This window comes from Haliotis rubra, unplaced genomic scaffold, assembly GCF_003918875.1.
Source record: "Haliotis rubra isolate DU_JTF1 unplaced genomic scaffold, ASM391887v1 Scf763, whole genome shotgun sequence".
Taxonomy (NCBI): Eukaryota; Metazoa; Mollusca; class Gastropoda; order Lepetellida; family Haliotidae; genus Haliotis; species Haliotis rubra.
In genome coordinates this window covers 143608-169555 of record NW_025767483.1, presented here as the reverse complement: position 1 = coordinate 169555, position 25948 = coordinate 143608, and the positions used below count along the sequence as shown (strand labels likewise).

General features: G+C 43.3%; 1 protein-coding gene across 1 annotated transcript in view; it reads left to right on the top strand.

Moving 5' to 3' along the window:
- The window catches only part of LOC124260444 (ras-related protein Rap1-like), a 38463-nt gene extending 12577 nt beyond the window's left edge, over positions 1 to 25886 (top strand). The window contains exons 3-6 of the mRNA XM_046694764.1: positions 20098 to 20166; positions 23159 to 23244; positions 24268 to 24430; positions 25447 to 25886. Coding sequence (XP_046550720.1) covers positions 20098 to 20166; positions 23159 to 23244; positions 24268 to 24430; positions 25447 to 25718 — 590 coding nt within the window. The 3' untranslated portion in view covers positions 25719 to 25886. The remainder of the gene's footprint in view (positions 1 to 20097; positions 20167 to 23158; positions 23245 to 24267; positions 24431 to 25446) is intronic.
- Positions 25887 to 25948: the final 62 nt, after the last annotated feature.

Below are 25948 nucleotides of genomic sequence, written 5' to 3'. Positions count from 1 at the left end.
GGAGTCCAAGTGAGATGGGAGATTCAGAGTGAGTGAGTGAGTTGGATTTTACGCCACTTTTAACTATATTCCAGCAATATCACGGCGGGGACACCAGAAATGGGCTTCAAACATTCTACTTATGACGGGACTCGAACACAGGGCGTCGGCGTGACGTGCGTACGCTTTAACCACTGGGTTACCCCACCGCCCCTTTGGAGAATGAGAACCTGAGGAGATGTACAAAGCTGAAGGGACTGGGTCGAAGGGAAATTAATGTATTGTAGGGGCTGTGTGACAGACTTAGGTGGAGGTGAGATGTGAGTGCGAATGCACATGGATGAGGATGGAGTGTGACAGGATTAGCAGAGAGGAGAAAGAAATGGAGAAATGGGCAAGGAGTGAGTGAGTGAGTTTAGTTTTACGCCTTTTTAGCAAAATTCCAACAATATCACGTGGTGAACACGAGAAACCGGGTGCCAACACTGTACCCATTTGGAGAATCAAACCAGGCTCTTTGGCATGACGAGCAAAGGCTTTAGGCTACCTTCGACTAGACACACGACTTTATCAATGGATGTTCTGTTTAATATGGAGCCGACCCACGGAGATCCGGGTTAGAATTGGTCTTCAGTGACCCATGCTTGTCGTAAGAGGCGTCTGACGGGATCGGGTGGCCAGGCTCGCTGACTTGGTTGACACGCCATCAAATCCCAATTGCGCAGATCAATGCTCATGCTGTTGATCACTGGATTGTCTGGTCCAGACTCGATTATTTACAGACCGCCGCCATGTAGTTGGAATATTGCTGAGTGCGGCGTAAAACAACTAGCTATGGAGCCACACTTAATAATGGAGCCACATAATAATACCCCCGTGCATGGTAAAGACGTTGTTGTCGTCATCGTCATCGTGTTACACATCTCACAAATCAAACCTGCGTTAATATTTGACAGTCCTTGCGGGAGTCTAGTCGCAAGACGTCTAAAATAGACCTGTCAGTTCGATGTGGCTCTTGAACTGACACATAAACAACAGGCAGTAAGCTTCTTTTCTCATTGAAGAAACCCATCCTCATCCACGGAACTTTCAGCGCCTTGACAGAATGATGTACTGGCGCATGTTACAAAAAGACTCGACATTGAATGTTTGCGTTTTTGTAGGGCTTTTTTGCGATCAGATTCTCATCAACCTTCAAACTGTTCCTCGTTCTAAAAACATGGCCATCGTCTACTCTGTTTCTTTTAACTTGCGACAATCATCAGATTAACCGCGATTCAGATGAAGCAGTTGGTTGGTTGTCTAACGCCGCACTCAGCAATATTCTAGCTATATAGCGGCGGTCTGAAAATAATCAAGTTTGGACCAGACAATTCAGTGATTAACATCATGATCATCGATTTAAATTTGGGATACGATGACATGTGTCAACCAAGTCAGCGAGCATGACCACCCGATCTCGTTAGCCACTTCTTACTCTGAAGTCCAATTCTAACCCGGGTCTTCACGGGTCAAGTATGTAAAAGTGTTGGGACGACGAAGACCAACTCACGACCGTGTCTCACCATAATCAGACGTAGATAGTCGATAGGCATGTAGTTTCCAAGCTCGTTCTAACTTCGCTGTGCTCTAACCGCTAAGTGCATTCGTCACCACTCGCCTCTTTCCGTAACCTCCAAGAAGCTTTTCGGCTTGTCCCGGAATAACACGATTTGGTCACGAATGCGCTAACTGCTCTGACTACAACTGCTGACCGGGTTACAGGTAATGATAATACACAGCCGGACAGACGCACGGACTGACGGACGGAGAGAAGCATCAAGTAATGTTTCAAAGGGCAAACGTTTTCAGCTCTAGTGAGTTGAAGTAGCAGTTAAGACCGGTGAAAGTCCGGGTCAAAATTGATCTTTATTCTTACAATTCGTTGTAAAATAAAGGGTGTCTGACAGTCTTGTAGTAAGTTCTAGAGAATAGGTGCCCAACTGTGGTAAGCGGATAGAAATGAGGATTGTAATGCGTCACAGCATGTTATCATGCTATCAATCACCGGTTTGGGCTGGACTGACTGACTGACTGAGTTTGGTTTTACGCCGCTTTTAGCAATATTCCAGCAATATCACGGCGGGGGACACCAGAAATGGGCTTTACTCATTGTACTGATGTGGGAAATCGAACCCGGGTCTTCGGCGTGACGAGCCAACGCTTTAACCACTAGGCCCCTTTTGGACTGGACAACAGGCATTAGTGAGTGAGTGAGTGAGTATGGTTTTACGCTGCTTTTAGCAATATTCCAGCAATATCACGGCGGGGGACACCAGAAATGGGCTTTACTCATTGTACTCATGTGGGATGTCGAACCCGGGTCTTCGGCGTGACGAGCCAACGCTTTAACCACTAGACTACCCCACCGCCCCTTTTGGACTGGACAATAGGCATTAGTTGAGTGAGTGAGTATGGTTTTACGCTGCTTTTAGCAATATTCCAGCAACATTACTGCGGGGGACACCAGAAATGGGCTTCACACCTTGTACCCAGGGAAACAGGCATTAGTACCTGGCAGTCGTGCAAAATAGCTTTGATACTCCTTTGTATATTTTGTCTTTGTTTAACTCCGCACTCGGCAATATTCCGGCTACATGAACGCGATCTGAAAATAATTGAATCTGGAGCAGACAATCCGGTGATTGATATTATGAACATCGATCCACTCATTTGAGATACGATGACATGCATGAGCCAAGTCCGAGTCTGACCAATCGTTAGTCGCCTCTTTCGACGAGCAATGGTAACTGAAGATCAGTTCTAATACGGATCCTCACGGTCGCTTTGATAGTGTTGAAAGGGGCACAGAACTACACTTAGTTCTCTTACCAATTTAGGGTAAATTACCAATGTGTGAAGCTCATTTCTGGTGTCCGCCGCCGTGATATTGCTGGAATATTGCTAAAAGCGGCGTAAAACCAAACTCACTCACTCACTCTTACCAATTTGACATCTAAACTTCACAGCATAGAAAACAACCTAATCACTTTTTGCCCTCTACGACCTGAAGATATGTTTAAACATCTTCCTGAGGGACCTGCGTATAGAAAGTTCTCGTTGAGCATGTTTATTTACTCGACGCCGAAAACGGGGTTAAAAAGTTTGGTGTCGGCGTTGACTAATATCGCCTTATCATATGTCAATCAGTTGTCGACATGAGCATCTAACATATCTCACAAATATTGAGAATTTCACACGTCGGCACATGTATTTTTGAAGTGACGCCCTAACGATGATATGATACCGATCTTCTCCCATTCGTTCTATTTATCGTAGAACCAAAAATACCGAAGAATATTGACCTCCGAGTAAATGTTTCAGCAAAGTGGTGTATATTTCAATTTCAGTCAACACCATGTTCCGTTAACAGGCTAATGACGTCATATTTAAGGATCGGATACGACACGTCTTCATCACGTTTGCCAAGGCGAGACAAAATAATAATATTCCAAATAGTTTTTAACCACCAATTCCTAATAAAAGCTGGCATATTTAACCTGAATTATACAAAAACAGAAAACGAAAAAATACCCGGTGGTTTTGGTTCCCCATATCTTCATCTGCAACCATGATGCTTCGCTAAGAACTCTGACTAGTCCCCGAGAAAAACTAAACGAATATTTAAAAAGGAAAGATAATATTTGTTTACCACTCTACTAATCTTGTGAAAATTAAGAAGTAAACCGACTTGGTGTTTTTTTATGTGATTGAAATGGGTAATTTTGTGTAAAATTAATGGCTTGAATGTAAAATGGGATATGAATTGAACTGACAAGCACATGACACCAATCATGTTTGAATTTTTGCGAAAATTGGATGTCAAGAACACTGGCTGATGTTTTTTATATATCTGCGTGTTCACGTGACGTACACGTGTTCAAGCCACTCTCAATTGACTTCGTTTTATGCTGTTGACGCATAACATGCACGTGCGATTGAAAAAAATGATGATTTTCATGTTATCCCATGCTCAACGCTGTAAAGGATATCTATGGTGTTTAGGCAACACGTAGACGGTGTTTGCGACTTGTAAGTCACAATCAAAATAGTAACATTGCATTTTTATTCAAAAGGCACCGGATGTGTAGTTTCTTTAATATGTCAGTTTATATGGTCATCCTCACCAGTCCGGATTATACAGTTTGTTTGTTGCTGGCACTCTGCAATACTCCAGATCCTGCAAATAACTGACAAACCAGTGGTTGATATTGTGAGGAACGATCCACGACGTCGGGATACGAACCTGCCACCCTATCTATTAGTCAACAAACACAGGCGACTAATATTAACACGAAATTCCTTTTTTGGCATGTTTTGCAGATCCCGACACAGTTAAGGGACATAATTTAACAGAGCGATTAGCACAGTTTTGCAAATATATGTCTCTATAAAGAACATCCTCAAAATCTTTAAACAAACTTTCTCGGCGCTAGTGCCCCCATTACAGGTAAAGCCTCTACTGAATTCCAGTTCAGTACAATCAATGTCACAGTGACCTTGTAACATGCTGCAGTTTAAGGTATATCATGTGATAAGGTACGTTCGCATCCGCAGTACATAATCACTCCCAGCTACCTTGATATGGTATAGCAATCAACTGGCTTCATGATGATGGCGTCTATCGTTTAAGACCCTCGTGGGGAAACTGTGCAAAATATGGAGATTTAAAATGAATGTTTTTCATTATGGAATAATCATTTGAAATCGGAGTTGATACGCTCTTCAGCACGGTGCTCGTCAACACGTGTTCAGTACTCAATGTGTTCACTCGGCGAAATCAACGCAGCGTGAACCGTTTATCATACAGCTACGTACTTAACTGAGTAGAGAAATACATTTAGATAACAGTTTTGGCTGTTTTTATCCACTTTGACTTGTTTATTTGCAATATTTGTATATAGATAGATTGATTACTATTTTATCATAACATTTCCATAGTAACAGGAGACAGGGTTACCCGCCCATAGAGATGGGTGATATAAGAAGATGTCGGTATTCTGATATTCTGTATTCTGGTCCTGTCGTGGTCGTCGTTCCGTCTCCTCTCAGATATTTTCTATGGGGGGAAGGTCTGCAGAAACAGACGGAAATGGCAGTACATCAGTACACACTGCCTCAAAAAGTCTGTTATGACACGTGCAACATGTCGACAGACATAATCCTTAACCCTTAAGGGGTACGATCATGATCTCGAACCCGCCCATAAAGATGGATGGTATAAGAACTCAAATAAGGTGTCAATATTCTGATATTCTGTATTCTGGTCCTGTCGTGGTTGTCGTTCCGTCTCCTCTCAGATACTTCCTATTGGGGACAGGTCTGGAGCAACAGCCGGAAATGGCAGTACAGCAATATTGTGCTGATTCAAAATGTCAGTTATAACTTGTGCACGTTCTCCCAGTAGAGTGCCCATTACCATACACAATGATGAACATTATTCTCCCATGAGCTATGATACCATCTTACGCCTTTAAACATCCTCCCAAACTGATCATGTTTGGTATCGATTCATTAGATGCACTAACCGAATATGGTTGTCTTGTTGACGTGACGTCACAAGTGGACGGCCTGCTGGATGCAAGTCTCAAGTGTTGCCCTTCAATGGATAACGTCACCAAGGAGATCGCATTGTGTTTCGATGGACATTAAAATGTCTGACAACTTTTTGTGCCATTCCTGTTTGAAGCATACTCATGGCGCTAGACGTTGATTTTCAACAAAACGAATTTTCAGTATAGTGAATCAAGTTGAATATGTGTTGAATTCAGTTTCAAATATATGCATGTTTATTACACTTTGATAAAGCACAGTTGTTTGTTTAGTATGTAAATGAGCGTGTAGCGATGATAAGGAGATGAATTAGATCCGGTGGAGACTGGTCCAAGGATGGATGGTAGAGGGATGGGACTTCTCGTATAACGATGGTTGAGAGGAAGATCAGCTATAAGTGGAACTCTTTGTGTTGATAGAGCCTATCTCGCTAATGGTACAAGAGTGTTTTACCAATACACTGACGTTTCGTAAATAGCCCACGTGACTCATCAACCACTTGATCGCGATAAGGGAGAGGAAGCAAGAGTCAGATGGAATTGTTTCATACCATCGATCGCCATCTTCATGGCGTAACAGAGCTCAGCTGCTTTATAGGCCACTTGTTACACAGTTTCAGCTGAGCTCTCCGTGACAGGTTATCATTAAGTCCCGTTGGTCTCATTTGTTGTTATGTTGTCACTGATGAACTTCATGTGATATTTTCCTCTGATGAACTTCATGTAATGTTTTCACTGATGAACCGCATGTAATGTTTTCACTGATGAACCGCATGTAATGTTTTCACTGATGAACCGCATGTAATGTTTTCACTGATGAACCGCATGTAATGTTTTCACTGATGAACCGCATGTAATGTTTTCACTGGTGAACCGCATGTAATGTTTTCACTGGTGAACTTCATGTGTTGCTTTCACTGAAGAAACCAGCGTTGTGATATTTTCACCCTTGAACTGAATATTTGGTGTTTTCACTGGTAAACTACGTATGTACTGTTTCCGCTGCTGAATTTCACATGTAATGATCGATCACCCACACGGGTACAATGTGTGAAATCCATTTCTGGTGTCTACCTTCGTATGTTGCTGGAATATTGCTGAACGCCGCGTCAACGCTTTCTCGCTGACATTTCTGGCGTTTCACTGAATAAATTATTCAGCTGATGCATGTCGCAAGGAAATTGGAATTAAGTTTCAAATTAAGAGATGGAAACAATATTTAGCAGGTGAATCTTATACAGCATCGTTCTTCCCTGAATTACAGTGGATTCATTGGTGATCCAGAGTTACGGACTTTAGACGTGAAAGGATCCTACAAATTCGCCCTGATTGTGACTGGTTGTCTGAACCATATTCATGCTCTTGGCTGCCACTAAACGCAGTAAACGTCTCAAGACATGCGTTACTTCGGGCCTTCCTCCCACATTCAACAGACACGTTGTGACTGAATTACCGCTCACAGCGGCGTTAAACCCACATCGCTCACTACCTTGCTCTTCTACAGAAGAGAACAACGCCCTAGGCAAACCCTCATTTTCAGCAAACCCATCTTACTTGTATTAACAAACCCTACACGACCCCTCGAGACTTTCCGGATATAAGATACTGTACATCCCAACACTGCATGTTGAAGCAACACGTAAAATTAGAATCTACATAAGACGTGAACTGGCCAATTAAGCATCTTCAAACAAAACAGCGTCTTCCCATGTCTTACAAAATGTAGTTCAGACGAACGAGATGAACTGACGGGTGTTGACTTATCGCAGATTTCATTTGGGATCTCCACACCTTCGAATTTATTTGGAAAATGAAGGCAAATTTGACGATACGACTCGAATTGGCGCGGTGCTATGCCATGTGGGTGCGATGTAATGCGGTGCTATGTGATGTGGTGCTGTGTGTTCCTGTGTTGAGTGGGGCAGTGGGGTAGCCCAATGGTAAAAGCGTTCGCTCGTCACGCCGAAGACCCGGGTTCGCTTCCCCACATGGGTACAATGTGTGAAGCTCATTTCTGGTGTCCCCCGCCGTGATATTGCTGGAATATTGCTAAAAGCGGCGTAAAACCAAACTCACTCACTCACTCACTCCTGTGTTGAGTTGCATTGAGTTGAGTTGCGGTGCGGTGCGACGCGATGCGATGGGATGCGATGCGATGCGGTGCGGTGCGGTGCGGTGCGGTGCGGTGCGGTGCGGTGCGGTGCGGTGCGATGCGCTTCGGTGTGGTGCGGTGCGGTGCGGTGCGATGCGATTCGGTGCCGTGCGGTGCGATGCGGTGCGGTGCGGTGCCGTGCGATGCGCAGTTCTTCACATCCTGTCTTCGTATCACCTTATGACATCTCTGTATCTCAGCAACATCGCTTGCATGTTCACTTTTACAAAAGGGGCGGTGGGGTAGCCTAGTGGCTATAGGGTTCGCTCGTCACGCCGAAGACCCGGGTTCGATTCCCCACATGGGTACAATGTATGAAGCCCATTTCTGGTGTCCCCCGCCGTGATATTGTCGGAATATTTGTCTCACTCACATTTACAAAAGAAAACGAAGGTGACAGAAATCAGAAAACATTGTAAAGTTTGTAATACCTGTTTTGTGAATAAGACAGGCTGACGTTTGAAGAACCTAGTTACTCTCCATACAGTTAATGCAGGTTCAATACAATACCCATGAAGATCCGGGTTAGAATGAACCTTCAGTAACCCATGCTTGTCGTAACAGGCGACTAACGGGATCGGGTGGTCAGGCTCGCTGGCTTGGTTGACACATGTCATCGGTTCCCAATTGCGCAGATCGATGCTCATGCTGTTGATCACTGGATTGTCTGGTCCAGACTCGATTATTTTCAGACCGCCGCCATATAGCTGGAATATTGTTGAGTGCGGCGTAAAACTAAACTCACTCACTCACAAACGAAATTGTCGATTCCCCCGATCTCGTTTCAGCGCGTATCATTAAAACTTCTTTCCTTTTTCTGTTAGATTTACGGCAGTGAGCGTGATAAAATTAGGTTTCAGTATCACCACACGGTGTTTTGGCTGTGATATGGGAATGAGTAGCGTTGGAGGTATTTGTCTGACTGAGTCACTGAATAAATGGGCTGCTGGAATCATCGACGTACAGCGTTATTAAAGACTTCCAACCTTACAAATAATGGCGTATTTAATACTGATATACTACTGGAAATAATATTAATTTGTTGGTTTGTCGTTTAACGCCGCACTCAGCAATAGTCCAGCCATATGGCGGCCGTCTGTAAATAATTGAGACCCGACCAGACAATCCAGTGATCAACAGCATGAGCATCGCTCTACGCAATTGGGATACGATGACATGTGTCAACAAGTCAGCCAGCCTGACCACCCGATCCCGTTAGTCGCCTCTTACGACGATTATTGGTTACTTGTCTGTCATACAGACCCTGAAGCAAATATATCCAAGAAAGCCCTCTCAAGTCTAGAAAATGTGGCAAGTCTAGATTTCCACAGCTTCTGAAAATGAAGAAAGTCCCTGGGCTCCTTTTGATTGTATTTACAATTTTAATTTAAAGACTTTTTTTCTGTAAAATATGTTCATTTCAGAGACTAGCTGTTAGTCTAATTGGTTACTGAAGACAGACTGGCTGACTGACTTTGGTTTTACGCCGCTTTTAGCAATATTCCAACATCACGCCGGGGAACACCAGAAATGGGCTTCACACATTGTGCCCATGTGGGGATTCGAACCCGGGTCTTCGGCGTGACGAGCCAACGCTTTAACCATTAGGCTACCCCACCGCCCCGGGTACTGAAGACCAATTCTAACACGGAAAATGGATGCAATGACAAGGGAGCAATGTTTTGAGTCTCTTGTAAAGCTAGGACAAACAGTGTATGATAGCTTTGTGAGACGACACCCAGTCCAGCTGAAAACGTACTGACTGACTGACTGACTGACTGACTGACTGACTCTCACTCACTCACTCACTCACTCACTCACTCACTCAATCACTCAATCAATCAATCAATCACTCCTCCACAGCAAGGCATCAATCACAGCACATCATCTCTGCAACTTTTCTCAAGTATCACAAAACCCGTGTTATCATCTCACTTCACTGATGCTCCCAACTGCGTTATCAGTGGTGCAACTTTTAAATAAAACGAATCCCGAGAAATGCAAGTACTCCGTGCAAATAGCCCGGATGTAAGTTTATGGGTTCCCACATGCGGCCAGCTCATGAAAGTCCTATGATCGACCTCCCAAATGTGTTCTTGCCAAATTCCTCAGATTAAACGATTAGCCGTTCTTTTCACGCATGCAGAACGCCCAGAAGTTCACGTGACTTATCACTAATAAGCCAGTCAGATTATGTGAGATCTCTCATCGAAACACGATACAGCTCATCGCGTACCAGGAAACGTTGCTCGGGATGTAAATAGGTATAAATTCCCAAACCTAGATAACAGCACAGGTTTAAACAATTAAGAAAACAGTCATCCGTATGTCTGAATAAATAGGCGTCTTTTGGAGCGTATGTTTTCAATCTCGCTACGGGAAAGATCCGGTATTGACACTGAGTAACGTGATTTTCTTATGCGAGCCCGATTTAATTTATTTCATTTCAGGGATTATCTGTTATCAAGTCGAAATTCACACCCCTGGGAGCGCAGATAACAAACTCGACATAACGTAGTTTTTAAAAGATTCCTGAGATACGCTTTACCTGGTGTAGAGGAGTGTTTTCAAAATGAAATCAAGGCAACAAGATGGTTGGTGGTAGAAGGCGCCGTAACAAGCTCTGTAGAGTTTCGTCTCTTGGCCGTGCCAGGATCCGCAGATCCATTGGTTCCAATCCCTCAATTATACACTGTAATGTGTTAGCATTATGGCTGTGCTAGCATGTTGGTTTTACCGAAGTAATAAATGTCTAAAACCGGCGAGGCTTTGGCCGCATTTAACTGTTTTGTCTGTAGGGACTTGGTACCTTCTCGTTGAAAAGGAAAGTTCAGTTATTAGGTACAATTCGGGGCGGTGGGGTAGCCTAGTGGTTAAAGCGTTCGCTCGTCACGCCGAAGACGCGGGTTCGATTCCCCACATGGGTACAATGCGTGAAGTCCATTTCTGGTGTCCCCCGCAATGATGTTGCTGCAATATTGCCAAAAGCGGCGTAAAACTAAACTCATTCACTCACTATTAGTTACAATTCAGCGATAAGACACGAGTGCAAGAATGTTACAAGTATATTTCAAACAACTGTTGAACACAAAAGGTTCAAAACACCGAAGATCAAACATTTGAGAGGATTTAAAAATGTTCTGCTTGAATCGCCCCAGCCTGATACACGTGGAATATGAACCTTTCACACGTGAACTCTCGCTCTGGGTATAAAATGCATGTCCCGGGCCAATTATGGCGCATATACCAGACCTTCTCGAGTATAGTTATCAAGCATCTAAATACAACATCCTTGTTGACAGTTCTGTTGTTAGCAATCATAGCCCTGATCAGGAATTGATTAATTTGTAGGAAAACATACGTAGGTTCAATATATAAAATTCATATACAAAAAATTCAGTTGGTTAATCCACAAGTTTAAAAAGGATCAATGATATTCTGTTAAAGGATATTCTCACTTTTCCCACACTCGACATTCTCTCTCTCTCTCTCTCTCTCTCTCTCTCTCTCTCTCTCTCTCTCTCTCTCTACGCTCTCTCTCTCTCATCTCTCTCTCTCTCTCTCTCTATCAAGCTGAGAAGAGTTGTGAGTGAGTACAGTTTTACGCCGCTTGTAAACCATGGCATGGAACTGCCCTTTTCATCTATCAATACACTTGCTGTAACGAAGATTAATCGGGATATCTTCACGTGTCGTATCTAGAAAATGCACGTGTGGTGCGCACGCATGCCAGTGTGTTGTTTGTGCAACAGGATCGTAACCGAGCTGTTTACCACTGCCATCCTTACCCCCTTGTTACACTTAACCCGACGTCTGTAGTTGTTTATTCTTCACATCGATAAGTCTGGACGTACATAATATATATTTATTATTCCATCTCATAATATGGAGGCTGCTCTGTGGATGGGTTAATGGGTCGTCATTTTGACATAGTTTAGGAATGAGTGAGTGAGTGGGGTTTAACGCCTCTTTGAGCAGTGTTGTGTAGCGTAACGGTCGGTCAGCATAATGCTGGACTGACTGAGTTTGGTTTTACGCCGCTTTAGCAATATTCCAGCAACATCACGGCGGGGGACACCAGAAATGGGCTTCACACGTTGTACCCATGTGGGGATTCGAACCCGGGTCTTCGGCGTGACGAGCCAACGCTTTAACCACTAGATTACCCCACCGCCCCACATAATGCTGGAGGAAGGCACGAAGTGATGCAGATCTTGGACACATCAGAGAAACCCTGGTACTTCCAACTTCAAAAGGGACTATAATACCTTCTTAGCATAATAGTGAGTGAGTGAGTTAATATTTAACGTCACATCGGCAATACTTCAGCCATATCGTGACGAGAACAGTTTCTTAGCGTAATAAGAGTTAATGGGCAACCTAGTAGGTAATGCGTTCACTCGTCACGCCAGTGGGTCAGGTTCGATTCACATCATCGGTACAGAGTCTGAAGCCCATTTCGGATGTCCCACACTGTGTAATTGCTGGAATATTTCTACAATAGCTAACAAAACCTCAACCTAATTGGGAGCGATGGGATCACCTGGTGTTTAAAGCGTTCCCTTGTCACGCCGAAGATCGGATTCGATGCTAACATGGTATAATACACGAAGCCCTTTTCAGTGCCCTAGCTAATCCACTGTTGTAATTATGTTAAAAGCGGCTTCAAAACTCACTTAACGTAATGACCAGCTAACCTGTTCTATATCCTCTTCCCCATCCCCTCGTCTTCTCTTTAAGCCAGAAACAAACAACCACCGCTTGGAAAAACATTTCCTGGTAATGATAACCCCATAAATGCTATATACCGAACTAAACCAAATACTAAAACGATTTTTCGACACTCAAAACCGATCAGCGTCGTAAGGGGTGTATTTTGAGTATATCACGACCCCATTTGCCGGACCTAAAGCTGAGATCGGCCAATAAAAATAGAGCAGTCCCGCACGAGCTGAAACAGGTATTGGTTCGTTACAGAATAGCTGGAAAATATACCGTTAGGTTCTCTGGGATATGTGTTTATGTTTGTTTTCATGCGAAGCGAGACCCCCAAGTCCCCCGCCATATGTTCAAGGTATTCCGATGACATTATCTGTTACCACGGGTATTTATGTAAGTGAGGGTGTTTGATTTACTCAACTGATGGAGGAAAACGGCTATGTGTGTGTGAGACGGCGGCTGTTTCCATTCTGACTTAACATTGTTTGGATACTGAATTGTTTAAAGAACAGATTCGCCGAGACAATGAAGTAGCTTGCCAAAACAATCGGGGATGTTTTTGTGCAGTCTGATTTATGTTCGAGATTTTTATCCCCTTTCTAAAGTCAAATTCACGAACACAATTTGTGTGTGATTGTAAACAACTGAGATAAACCTCAAGGGTAGTCTGTCTCACAGTCCCCGAACAGCATTATTTTCACTTCCACCCAGCCCTTTCTGCAATGCTAAAGTGGGCGGTGGGGTAGCGTAGTGGTTAAAGCGTTCGCTCGTCACGCCGAAGAACCGGGTTTGATTCCTCACATGGACAATGTGTGAAGCTCATTTCTGGTGTCCCCCGCCGTGATATTGTTGGAATATTGCTAAAAGCGGCGTAAAAACCAAACTCACTCACTCACTCACTCATTGCAATGCTAAAGCCATAATGAAGCTAGTCCAGATTTCCTCAGGTTCTGAATTTCCCATCTCGCTGAGGCTCCTTTTCAGTTTAAAACGAACTAATTGTTTCAATCAAAATTATATATATTCAGAGACTAAGCGTTAGTCTATCTTAAGGGCGTCAGTTTACTGGAAAGTTTATCTATCTGAAATCTATTTTAGAACTGTATTAGGTTTGGTAGGGCGATTTGACTTTTTAACGAGCTAGTGTGCTGGGATTAACGATACGTCGAGGGTATCTCCAAAGTGGTTTTAACATCTGAGACTGTATCGCTTTGGGCTTTCCGCCCCCATCAAGCAGACACGGTGATAAATCCGACATATTGTTTAAGGCGGCGTGAACAGAACCCACTTACTGCAACGAGCTAGGGATGTTCTCTTTCATGACCAGGAACACGTAATGTGAAGGGAACAACCAAAGGCTTCTTTACTATCTAATGGTTCACTAGGGATGGGTGTGGAGTTCAAGTCAGTTATGCCTGGGCCGGTCAATCAGCGGTACCAGTAGGACATGTTTGCCCTTTTGGTGAACATTTTATGTCATTACTGATTTTCACTAATCCTTTCATATCATTTTTATCCCCCGCAACGCGTTTTGCTGCATAGGGGGTATTATTTTGGACACCGTCCTTGCGTGCAAATTCGTGTTTTTCGGAGCAGAACTATCAAACCGTTCAATGTTTCTTCACCAAACTTGGCACATAGATAGCTCTGGTGGTGAACTGGTGCCATTTTGTAGTTTTGTATTTCTGAATATTTTTTGTTGCGTTTCCATGGCAACAAGTTTTACTTTGACTGGAATTAGTTGTAGTGTTCCTTTCCGGAGCAGAACTTTAAAATCTTTCCACTTTGTGGGTATCCAAGAACCTAATGACAGAAATCAACATTATCACTCTATTTCAACTATCAACATTACTGAGGTACATCAAAGTGTACATTTGACATAGTCAGAACTAGTTGACCATTGCGGCGATATTGATGACTTTGTGTTCTTGTCACATCCATTTTGCCTTTTACACGGAAGTTAGAATAGAATGCGGTTTAGAATGGTCTTCAGTAACCCATGCTTGTCGTAAGAGGCGACTAACGGGATCGGGTGGTCAGACTCGCTGACTTGGTTGACATCGTATCCCAAATGCGTAGATCGATGTTCATGCTGTTGATCACTGGATTGTCTGGTCCAGACATGATCATTTACAGACCGCCGCCATATAGCTGGAATATTGCTGGGTGCGGCGTTAAACGACAACTAAACCAACTAACCTAACAAATAGGGTTCAACCCCAACCCCGAACCCCACACATCATATTCTGATACCGTACATCCTTCTGGGATTGTTGCTCCGCCTCGCCAGACTTTGTTATTTCTCGGTTTCACCTACGTGTTTCTGTTTATTTCTTGTCTATACAGGAAACTGGGTAAATATACAGATATACAATCCGGTTAATTCCAGTTCTTATTACACGCGCACAATGTTTCTTTGACCTTCTTCGTACAATCACCACCGGATATGACGTCATATTTCATGGACGCACTCGTTGCGACTGATGCGAGCCTGTGAAAAAGATGCCTTTTGATTAAAATCGTACGTGCACACATTTAGAAACATGTATTCGTTGTCACGAATACTGTTCTCACTTTGTTTTGAAATATTAAACAGATTCATGTTGTCTATATGAGTTCTGACCTAAAAGAATGTAAACAAGTTCATGTAAGCCCTTTTTGAAGTAATTCAAGCGGCATGTCTTGTCTATTAGGCGAATCTGACATATATCATGGGTGTTTGTGCAACCTTCAGGATACATAGCAACCTTCTATTTCTTGCCATGACGACAAAAACTACATACAGCACTGAGCAAGACAGCGACGATGCGAAGATGAATATGATTTCAAGAAAAACAAACATCGTGTTTCAGAGAGTCCCAAACGTTGGAGATTTTTTGTATTCAGATGTTTTTAATACAGTGACGAGTTCTTTATTTAGCTCACATCAGAATGTCTAACACAGTCGACGTTAAATGTCAGATGAAACGTATACGCCTCGGCCGATTATTTTCTCTTCGACGTGCATTTTGTTGAGGTTACGAATGATGTCATCACTTTATGCGCACCACCTGTCGTCCATGTTTGTTATACAGTACATAGGGATTCATGTGGTCTTAATATGCCGAGGGTTGGTGATAACGCATGTTGTGTAGGGAATAAGGGCGGTGGGGTAGCCTAGTGGTTAAAAGCGTTCGCTCGTCACGCCGAATGCCCGGGTTCGATTCCCCACATTGTACAATGTGTGAAGTCCAATTCTGGTGCCCCCCGCCGTGATATCGCTGAAAGCGGCGTGAAGCCCAACTCACTCACTACTACTACTACTACTACTACTACTACTACTACTACTACTACTACTACTACTACGGGCGCACGGGCAACCCAGCATCGAAGCCGTTGGTATTTGTGGAGCAGGTGCGTCCCTTTTCCATGCCAGATTCCTGTGATCCCGTGTTTGAATCCCAGATTTTTAATGATTCCTGATTCTTGATGTAACAGGCCATCGTGGGTTTACAAAACGTTTTGACCAAAGTGGTAAGCGTATAAAACTTGCATCATTTCCGGCTTGCTTCCCAAATCAAGCTGACACACTCACTCACTCACTCCACCATACCTTGACGTAGATGACGTAAACAAAACAGACCCCAGATATTCAAATATACAAGTAGGCGAACGCGCACAACTTCCCTCGTGCCAACAAGATCATTCGCATCACAGACTAAGCTCAAAGAAACACGGAATAAAACCTAAAACAGGCGCTCTTCTGGAAATCACCTCCCCAAAAAACGTTTGTATGCTCTCGCAGTCTGACACAACTCTTTGAACTCACTTACCGAAGTGAGGAGACGAATCACAGCTGTTATTCGGTTCGTTAGAGGTTACCTAACATTTTTAACTTTCGCCTCAAAGTGTGTGGAGTTGGTTTATCTCATCTTCGAACACTATTTCAGTCATGTCACGACATCAGCCTGGAACAAGCATAGACAGATTTAGGCCGAACCGGGATTGTACAAGCTCGATGTTATATGTCTTCAGGAGCTGTTGACATCAAATCAAAGACTGCAGTAAATCTCCGAGGGTTGACCAACCTACCGATTTTGTGCTCAATGAATTGAATATGATTCTGTGTCATTTGATTGGCTTTATAAAATCCAAGAAAAAACCCGTTATTAAGCCACGCCTGCTAATTAATAGACTAAAGTTTCCTGATTGGGTGGCGTTAATGGGCTTTTGTCGGATTGTTGCGCGAAACTGTGTCATTGTTGTCCAAGGTATTTCGTTATGAATTAGATAAGCAGTCTGTGAAATCATAAATTATAACATTAACTTCCATATGTGCATGACCCGTGAAGATCCGGGTTCGAACTGATCTTCAGTAACCCATGCTTGTCGTAAGAGGCGACTAACGGTATCGGGTGGTCAGGCTCGCTGACTTGGTTGACACATGTCATCGGTTCCCAATTGCGTAAATCGATGCTCATAATGTTGGTCACTGGATTGTCTGGTTCAGACTCGATTATTTACAGACCGCCGCCATATAGCTGGAATATTGCTGAGTGTGGCTTAAAACTAAACTCACTTACTCCATATGTGTTTGCGCTCACATGTGAAACCCCGTGTCCACACTATGCGTAATTCAGCAGAGCGACGAGGCTGAAAGATAACCCTGACACGAAAATCACCTGACACGGTCCCCGTGGTAATCCAATTTCAGAATACATATAGATGCATTTATTATCCATCTACTTCCCAACATGGATTCTTTAGTTAACTATCCTAATGATTTTCCTTCAAAATAACCACGTTTTTCATAAAACTGTTTCTCAGAATAACTTTTATCTAAAGTTTAACATATAAAAATAGAAACTAATTGAATACACTTGAAGGACGTTGGTGTGTTTATTCTAGATTGAATATTAATAGAAGAGCGGTACTTGTTAACCAGGGCAACTCCCTCATCGCCAGCCAAATAATACAAAATTCTTCACTTTCTTGTCGACTGCTGATGAGGGATAAGGCTTCCTATATCATCGTCATTTGGGATAATTGTTTTGCCAAGATGTAGATAAATCCTCAGTTAACTGTTTATATTCATAAGTAAAGAGTTTTGTCACCAAGTCAAGTGTTACAGGCTATCTTGATCAGATCGTGTGTGCTGAGTATTTGCACAGGTGCATACGTCAGCAATTAGCCTTACTCCAAGGCTGTACTAAATTATAAGTCCATGGATGTGTAGTAATTATCGGCAAGTCTAGATAAACGACACTATAGGACGCCAGTCTTTCCCAGAACAACTGTTTTCTATTTTTCTTATATAATCTATAAATTATTACTTAAACTAAAAATATTGCTTTAGAGACTATGCAAGTATAACCAGCGAAGTCACGACGTCCTACGGGTCCAAGACAGACAAACCAATAGCATCAGAATCGTTCCACCCTCGATTATCAAATAGCCTGAACCTTATGTCATAATCATGTCGACCCGTGAAGATCCGGGTTGGAATTGGTTTTCAGCATCCCATGATTGTCGTAAAAGGCGGCAAACGGAATCGGTGGTCAGACTCGCTGACTTTCTTGACACATGTCATCGTATCCCGATTGCGTAGATCGATGTTCATGCTATTGATCATTTGATTGTCTGGTCCAGTTTACAGACCGTCACCATAGAGATGGAATATTGGTGAGAGCGGCATTAACCAAACAAACAGTCGAACATATTCATGTCTGTGTGGAATTTATAGTCGTAGGTTGTAGACATTTACAAATGCAGTGAGATCATGAGGGCGAGATTCGAACCCATGACTTGACCTTCACTGACGACCTTCACCGAAAAAACCGGAAGTAGCTAGCATATGTCTGTATTCTGATGCTAGTTATTGGGTGTAAATGTGCAGATGTTAATGGAACGTATACAACCTCACAACGGACGAGGAACGCCCACCCACGACCACAGGTATGGGGGCTAACAAACTCAGAATCATGATCAGGGCGTTTCTGATATTTGAACCACTAGGTCCCTCTGGACAAACACTTTGTGGCAACCCCGCTGAGTTCGTGCCATCTAAGCTGAGTCTTCAAGCAACAATCCCACATGTATTGATATGCTTAATAGAGCTGTGGTCATGGTGATACCAATAACAGCTAATATATGTTTATACTCACGGTGGTGAACGTCCTTTCACCAACACACGTACATAGTCCTTGATTTCCTGGTATAGGATGAGGATGGGATGTGTGTTTGTGTGTGTGTGTGCGTGTGCGCATGCGTACGTGGACTTACGACTGTGTGATATTGTACCGCCATCCGCTATATATGTAACATTTATTCATGATCACTTGTCAATTGCTTATGTTCAAATACAGCTTTATTTTAAAACATGGTGAGTGAGTGAGTTGGGTTTTACTCCACTTTTAGCAATATTCCAGCAAAGTCACGGCGGGGGACACCAGATATCGACTTTACACTTTGTACCCATGTGGGAAATCGAACCCGGGGGCAAGCGACTGGGCTACCCCACCGCCCCTAGTAGTAGCAGTAGCAGAAGCAGCAGTAGTAGCAGTAGTAGCAGCAGCAGCAGCAGTAGTAGTAGTAGTAATGAGGTGAGGTGAAATTGGGTGTTACGTCGTGCTTGAGAATATTTCGCTCATATGACGACGTGCATGCGTGTGTATGTGTATGGGCGGTTGCTTGTACTAGCCCAGACTTAAGCTGGTTTTATAGTGCTAGCCCACTGAGATACCATGCCGCAGTGAAGCATGAATACCCCACTCAGACACATTATACTGACTCCGAGCCGACCAGTCCTGGTTGTACCCATTAATGCCGAGCGCCAGGCAGGGACCAACAAGTGCCATATTTTAACGTCTTTTGGTATGACGCGGTCGGGGATCGAACCCGCGACCTTCCGCTCTCCGGGCGGACGCTCTAACCACTACACCACGGAGGCGGTCAGTAGTAGTAGTAGTAGTAGTAGTAGTAGTAGTAGTAGTAGTAGTAGTAGTAGTAGTAGTAGTAGTAGTAGTAGTAGTAAAACTGTGATATGTTCGCCCCATTCAATTGTTGTGATAGATTCCCCTCTGTGGCTGTGATATTTTAATGATAACCCAACTCAACCTCCCTCCCCTCCCTCACCTACACACACACACACACACACACACACACACACACACACACACACACACACACACACACACACACACACACGCATAATAAATAAAAGCCTAAATAATCTAGACCATATTGCTGACATATCTTCGTTTTGAGCCGCTTTCGAAGGACTCGTCGCAAGAAGCAGCCACCCAGTCAGGTTACACTCAGCAGCAACAGAAAATGTGTGCAAATTTATGATAGATCTTGAGATTGTGACGTCACACCGAAAACCAATGCTTTAGTAGTGCAGTGGTCGAGGATATTTCCCCAACAAAATGGATACATTATACCCCAGATAATGACGGATTGTGTTCACTTTGAAGCTATATACATGCATGTTTATACAGATACCCTGTGGCGTCACAAATGGCATCTTAGGATATTGGGTTAAGCTGGTTTAAGAGAAATGCCATCCTCCCTGCCCTAGGTCAGGGTAGGGGAGATATAGTTCCCCCAATCCTGGCAGAGGCATGTGAGTCGGATCTGTTTCAAATGTCAGATGTATTTATGATGTTGTATTTTCAGCTCTGTGTCACACATTCGTCACTTCTGATGGAGAGGACGGCACGAAACACTTGCAGAAGTCCTCTAAAGGTACGACATGGTTCTGTAAAAAGTAGGCTCTTGCTCGAATACTTTGTGCAAAACTACAGGTGTCACGATTCACCGATATGTCGAATTTACACCTGATGATACGATACGCGACTCGTGTATGATCCATATTTACATTCTGTTTCGACATTCCAAGCTATATATTTTCATTTTTGTCAATAACCTATACTGATGAAAACTCTGGCCAGCGTTACCGAACTGCCTACCATAAAAATGGCTTCTGTAAACCACAGGGGTATTAGTCAGTGAGTGAGTGAGTGAGTGAGTTTTTAGTTTTACGCCGCTTGTAGCAATATTCCAGCAATATCACGGCGGGGGACACCAGAAATGGACGTAACATATTAGTCAGTGACTTTGTCGACTCCACATCCCGCAGATCAACGCCGTTGTCTTGTTGGTCGAGTGTTTGCCTGGAGCGGAAGGTCGGTGGTCGAGTGTTTGCCTGGAGCGGAAGGTCGGTGGTTGAGTGTTTGCCTGGAGCGGAAGGTCGGTGGTTGAGTGTTTGCCTGGGGCGGAAGGTCGGTGGTCGAGTGTTTGCCTGGAGCGGAAGGTCGGTGGTTGAGTGTTTGCCTGGAGCGGAAGGTCGGTGGTTGAGTGTTTGCCTGGAGCGGAAGGTCGGTGGTTGAGTGTTTGCCTGGAGCGGAAGGTCGGTGGTCGAGTGTTTGCCTGGAGCGGAAGGTCGGTGGTCGAGTGTTTGCCTGGAGCGGAAGGTCGGTGGTCGAGTGTTTGCCTGGGGCGGAAGGTCGGTGGTTGAGTGTTTGCCTGGGACGGAAGGTCGGTGGTTGAGTGTTTGCCTGGAGCGGAAGGTCGGTGGTTGAGTGTTTGCCTGGAGCGGAAGGTCGGTGGTTCGATCCCCAGCTGCATCATGACAAACACGTCACAGATGGTACTTGTTGTCACCCTGCCTGCCTTTGGCATAAGGGTTTTAAAGGAAAGATTCGTCGGTGTCTTCAGTTTAATATGTCTTTATGGAGTATCTACAATACAACTGCAGAATGGCAGTGCACTGGACTAGAGCCTTCATGTATCACGAATTTTAAAAAACGCACACACGCACGTACGCACGTACACGCACATGTCGCTTTAAGGTGCAATAAGGATGGTGGGATAGCCCTGTGGTTAGAGCGTTCGCTCATCACGCCGAAGACCCGGGTTCAATGTGAGAAGTCCATTTCTGGTGTCCCCCGCCGTTATACTGCAAGAATAAAGCTAAAAGCGGCGTAAAAACACACTCACTCACAATAAGTTCAATAATTTTCAACGCGACTCTAAACCCCCTTCAAACACAACCGTCATAAAGATTTGAATCAACTTTCAAAATAGTGATTGTTTACATACACTGCTTGTCAGTAAATAGAATACCCTTTCTATACAGCAATACATTTCAAATCTATACATCACAGATCGCATAAAATAACTCATATCAAAATATTCCGTAGAATATATCCGTAGTTAAATTCATATGTGAACGAAAACCCGAACTGAAGCAGGTCTTTGGTTAAACCCATACACAAGAGCATAAGAACAGTTCTGATAAACGTGGAAACACAACCAGGGCGAACGGGCATTCAGACCCACGATCACGTGTCCAAGGGGCGCAACCCTGCACAGCGAATTGTTGTCTTCCACGAGGGGAACCATTCGTGACCAACTCGTGTTATTCCGGGACAAGCCGAATAGCAACTCGTGCCCCTCTGGAAGGATTTCATATGGGCGCATGAACATCAGAACTACTTTAAACAAGAACGATAACTCTATCCCTGTTTGATTCCAGTGTTTCTTAATTATCACCGAAGCACATGTACATTGTGTTGCTAGGTTGTTGTTTTGGGGCTTTGTTTATTTATTTATTTTAAAGAATTAAACCTCTTTGATACAACTAAAAGAAGGAGAAAAACATATTTGTTAATGACATATTCTAATGTAATTATAACCAGCTGTTAACCTTATATTTCCAATTAGGGTTTTACTAATCACAAATGGGAATTGTTTTATTGAATATGCATGAGATATGCAAGTTTTTAAAATTCTTCTCAAACTGAACATTCGTGTAATCTTGCTGTCATACTCCTGGTGGAATTTTAAATGAATTTGCTGAAAAAAGTATGAATGACCAAAAAAATAGTCAGACTAAAATATCCCCAGAGATGTGAAATATAAGCCCAATGTTTGAGATTAAAGTTGATTAGTTACATACAAATACGATATTATTGTTTTGAAACTCGTAGCGATTTGTAATTATATTTCCTAAAATTGTTGGAAGCGCACGTACAATCTCCATAACAAGCCCGCAAGATCGTCAGAAATACACTCAGTTGGACCCATGAGAGCCGTTGTGTCAACAAACGCACGTGCGTGTATTTGAATCTCTCACCGTCAATCGCATGATTCTTATTAAAATCTTCATAACAGGCAGAAAAATCCTGTTAGCTACGTTCTTTGTACTTTCAATATGACGATATATATTTTTCATGATTTTTTAAACAATGACATAATGCCATAAACGATTAAAGTACTCGGGATTATTTTTACCAAAGCACCGCAGTGATTTACGCGCGTTCTGATTGGTTTGTCGTATTTTCGCACATAACAAGCATCGAGTGGGGGACGAGTCTTCTTGCAGGTTACGGAAAGGGGCGAGTGGTGACGAATGGAGGGGAACCTGTGCCTCTCACAGTGTAGAGTGTACTGTCCACTAACAAATTGTTAAGGCCGCATTCAGTTAACTGTGTTCACCAGTGTGAAATACGAGGGTTTGTGGTAAATTTAAGACCAAGTGTATAATTGTGGTTGCAAGTCTTTTCTACATCCTGATTTCATGGTTTGTTTATTGCTTATTGTATGCTACTCAAAATAAGATAAAGAACACTCATTTTTGCGAATGACTACGTCGTGCTATGGCAGATCAACTGTTGAGTGGTATATAATGTATATGCAATACTTAGTATACCTGTATATGTTATCTGTTGAGCAGGGAGGCGAGCCGAGTTTGACACGTGGGAGACGGTGGACGGGGAGACTTGTTGTATGAGATTGTTTGAACTGCGCATGTCAGCTCAGGTACTTATACTCAGTGTGAGTGAGTGAGTTTAGTTTTATGCCGCTTTTAGCGACATCACTCAGCAATATCACAGGGGGGACACCAGAAATGGGCTTCACACTTTGTGTCCATGTGGGGAACTCCAACCCGGGTGTTCGGCTTGACGAGCGGACGCTTTAACCACTAGGCTACCCCAACGCCCCACTTGTACTCAAAGCATGGGGCTTATGTTGTTCGTTGTTTAACGTCGCACTAAGCAATATTCCAGCTTTATAACGGCGGTCTGTATCTATCTGGACAAGGCAATCCAGTCATTAGCATCTATCTACGCAATTGGGATACGTTAGTATTTATCAACCAAGCCAGCGAGCCAGACCAAGTGATCCGGTTAGTCGCCTCTTACGACATGGGTTGTTGAAGCTCAAATATAACCCGGGACTTCAAGGGTAAAAGGATTCCTGCTTGTTTCTCCTGGGTTCAACCCCTCAGATTGATTGGATATGATGATAAATGTTTCCATGTGTCAACCAATAAAAAGTAATTGTTTTTATAAAAGAAAAATTTGCAAAGATTGTCGTGCATTTGACAGATTACTGAACGACAAAGATTGAAACATATCTCTGAATGTAGAAATCTTTATGTAGAATACATGTGTGTAAGGTTCTTTACGTTTTTTATTGTTTACAGTTGTCATACAATCATTGTCGTAGCTGAAATATCGCCCATAACACTGATTAATGCGCTAAGGTATTTGTGTGTTGTTTAACACCGCACCCAGTTTTCCAACTATATGATCGCGGTCTGTAAATAGAGGGGGCTGAACCAGACAATTCAGCGACATTGACAGCTGGGAAACGATGACAAGCGTGCTGACTACCCGATCCCGTTAATCGCCTCTTACGACAAGCATGGGTCATTAAAGAACAATTCTTTAGAGGGTTTATACATTAACGACACCATGAAAATGGTGCGATTTACTAGAACGTTTTCGGATGACTCGAGCGAGCAGGACGCACCGTGATGAACCTCGACGTATGTTTCAGGGAGATGACGACGAACAGATTGTGAGATCCTTGACGCAGAGCGCAGACGGCTTCATCCTCGTCTACTCCATCACCGACAAGCGGAGCTTCGACGCTGCATCACGAGTCCACGAAGCTATCCACAAGATCAGAAACAACAGCGACACACCGCTAGTGCTAGTTGGTAAGTGACAGAGTAGATGAGGCGAGTGTGACAGAGTGAGACAGCAGGTCCACTTGAAGCTCTCGTAAAATCTGGAACATCAGTACCGAAAAGCTGTATCGTCCTGGGAGCCCTCTTATCTTCACATGCAGGATCATCTTTGATGAACACAAATTGACACACAGCGACATCTATTGAGCAGTGTCACAAGGGGAGGTAACTCCCATATGTCTTCTCGGCTCGATTGCATCATCGGCAAGCCATGTTATGGAACCGTATTGAAACTAATTTAGCTTAGCCGTTGTCGTCCAGACAAAGTGTTGACCAAATTAATGTTAATATCACGGCTTCGATAACGACTGTTAACTGTAATGTTAACTATATGTGGCGGTTTATCATAAACGACATTTCTTCCCGATTTGGAAAGTAGGTAACCGATTGTAGTCGAGTCTGCACAAGATTCCAGTTTTAGCTCACCTCAATAAGGTGTTGTAAGACGTCATTGTTTGTACGTTTTTGTTGAAGCGTGGATGATTCCATGCAACACTATTGGTCCAAAAATCTTAGAAGATTCTACAGAAAAACACAGAAGGACTTCCTGTCACCAAACACAGAACCGAACGTTATGTCAAATAAACTCCCTGTTTACCAAAGAATGTTAAAGCCTTAATCACTCCCAAGTTTCGATATCCCATATTGGAACAATGCATGGAACTCACTTTGCTCGGAAAACTTTGCTCTGTGTACTGGGACAATGAATGTGCAAATATAATTTTTGTGTGATATTTTGGCAAACTGGCCATAAAAACATCATAATAAGTTGATCTGTGTAATTAGCATCAGTAATCAAACTCGATAATGGTGTTGTTCGGATTCGAATTACTTTGGACATATTTTGAGCTCGATTTTGAGCAAAAGGCTCCTGAAAACACGATTATTCGTTTTCGAGGTGTGTTTGTATAATTCTATTGAAATGCATGTTACAGTTTGAAGATGAGTCATGGCAACACGCCTGGTGTAACATACATATGTTGCAGGTAACAAGGGTGACGCATTCACGGAGCGAGAGGTCCTTGTGTCTGATGGTAGGGACATGGCGTTTGATATTGGAACGGCATTTTACGAGACTTCAACGAGAATGGACTTGGAGAAGGTGCGGAGTATATTTCACGATGTTATTAGACAAGTGAGGTGCGTTCGATCGCGATCTCGTTGCCAGGAACAAGCTTGCAATAAAGTGAGAGGATTTATTCACAGATTGAGCTTGCGATCAAAGCGGAAGTCACTCAAGAGACAATCGACAGGATGACGTCACTTGATGACGTCATTTGTGTGGACTTTGGTGTGAATGGATTACAATACTGGTATTTCCCTGATGTGATATGGAATGATGTTTCTGTTATTTGTATTCTGCTGAATATCGGTTATGAAGTTCAAAATGTATTGTGTAGTGAAAGCCATTAAATACTCACGTGAAGACATGCATATATTTGATAAGTGACAGGTTAGTCCTTAGTAATCGATGAAATAACGATCGAG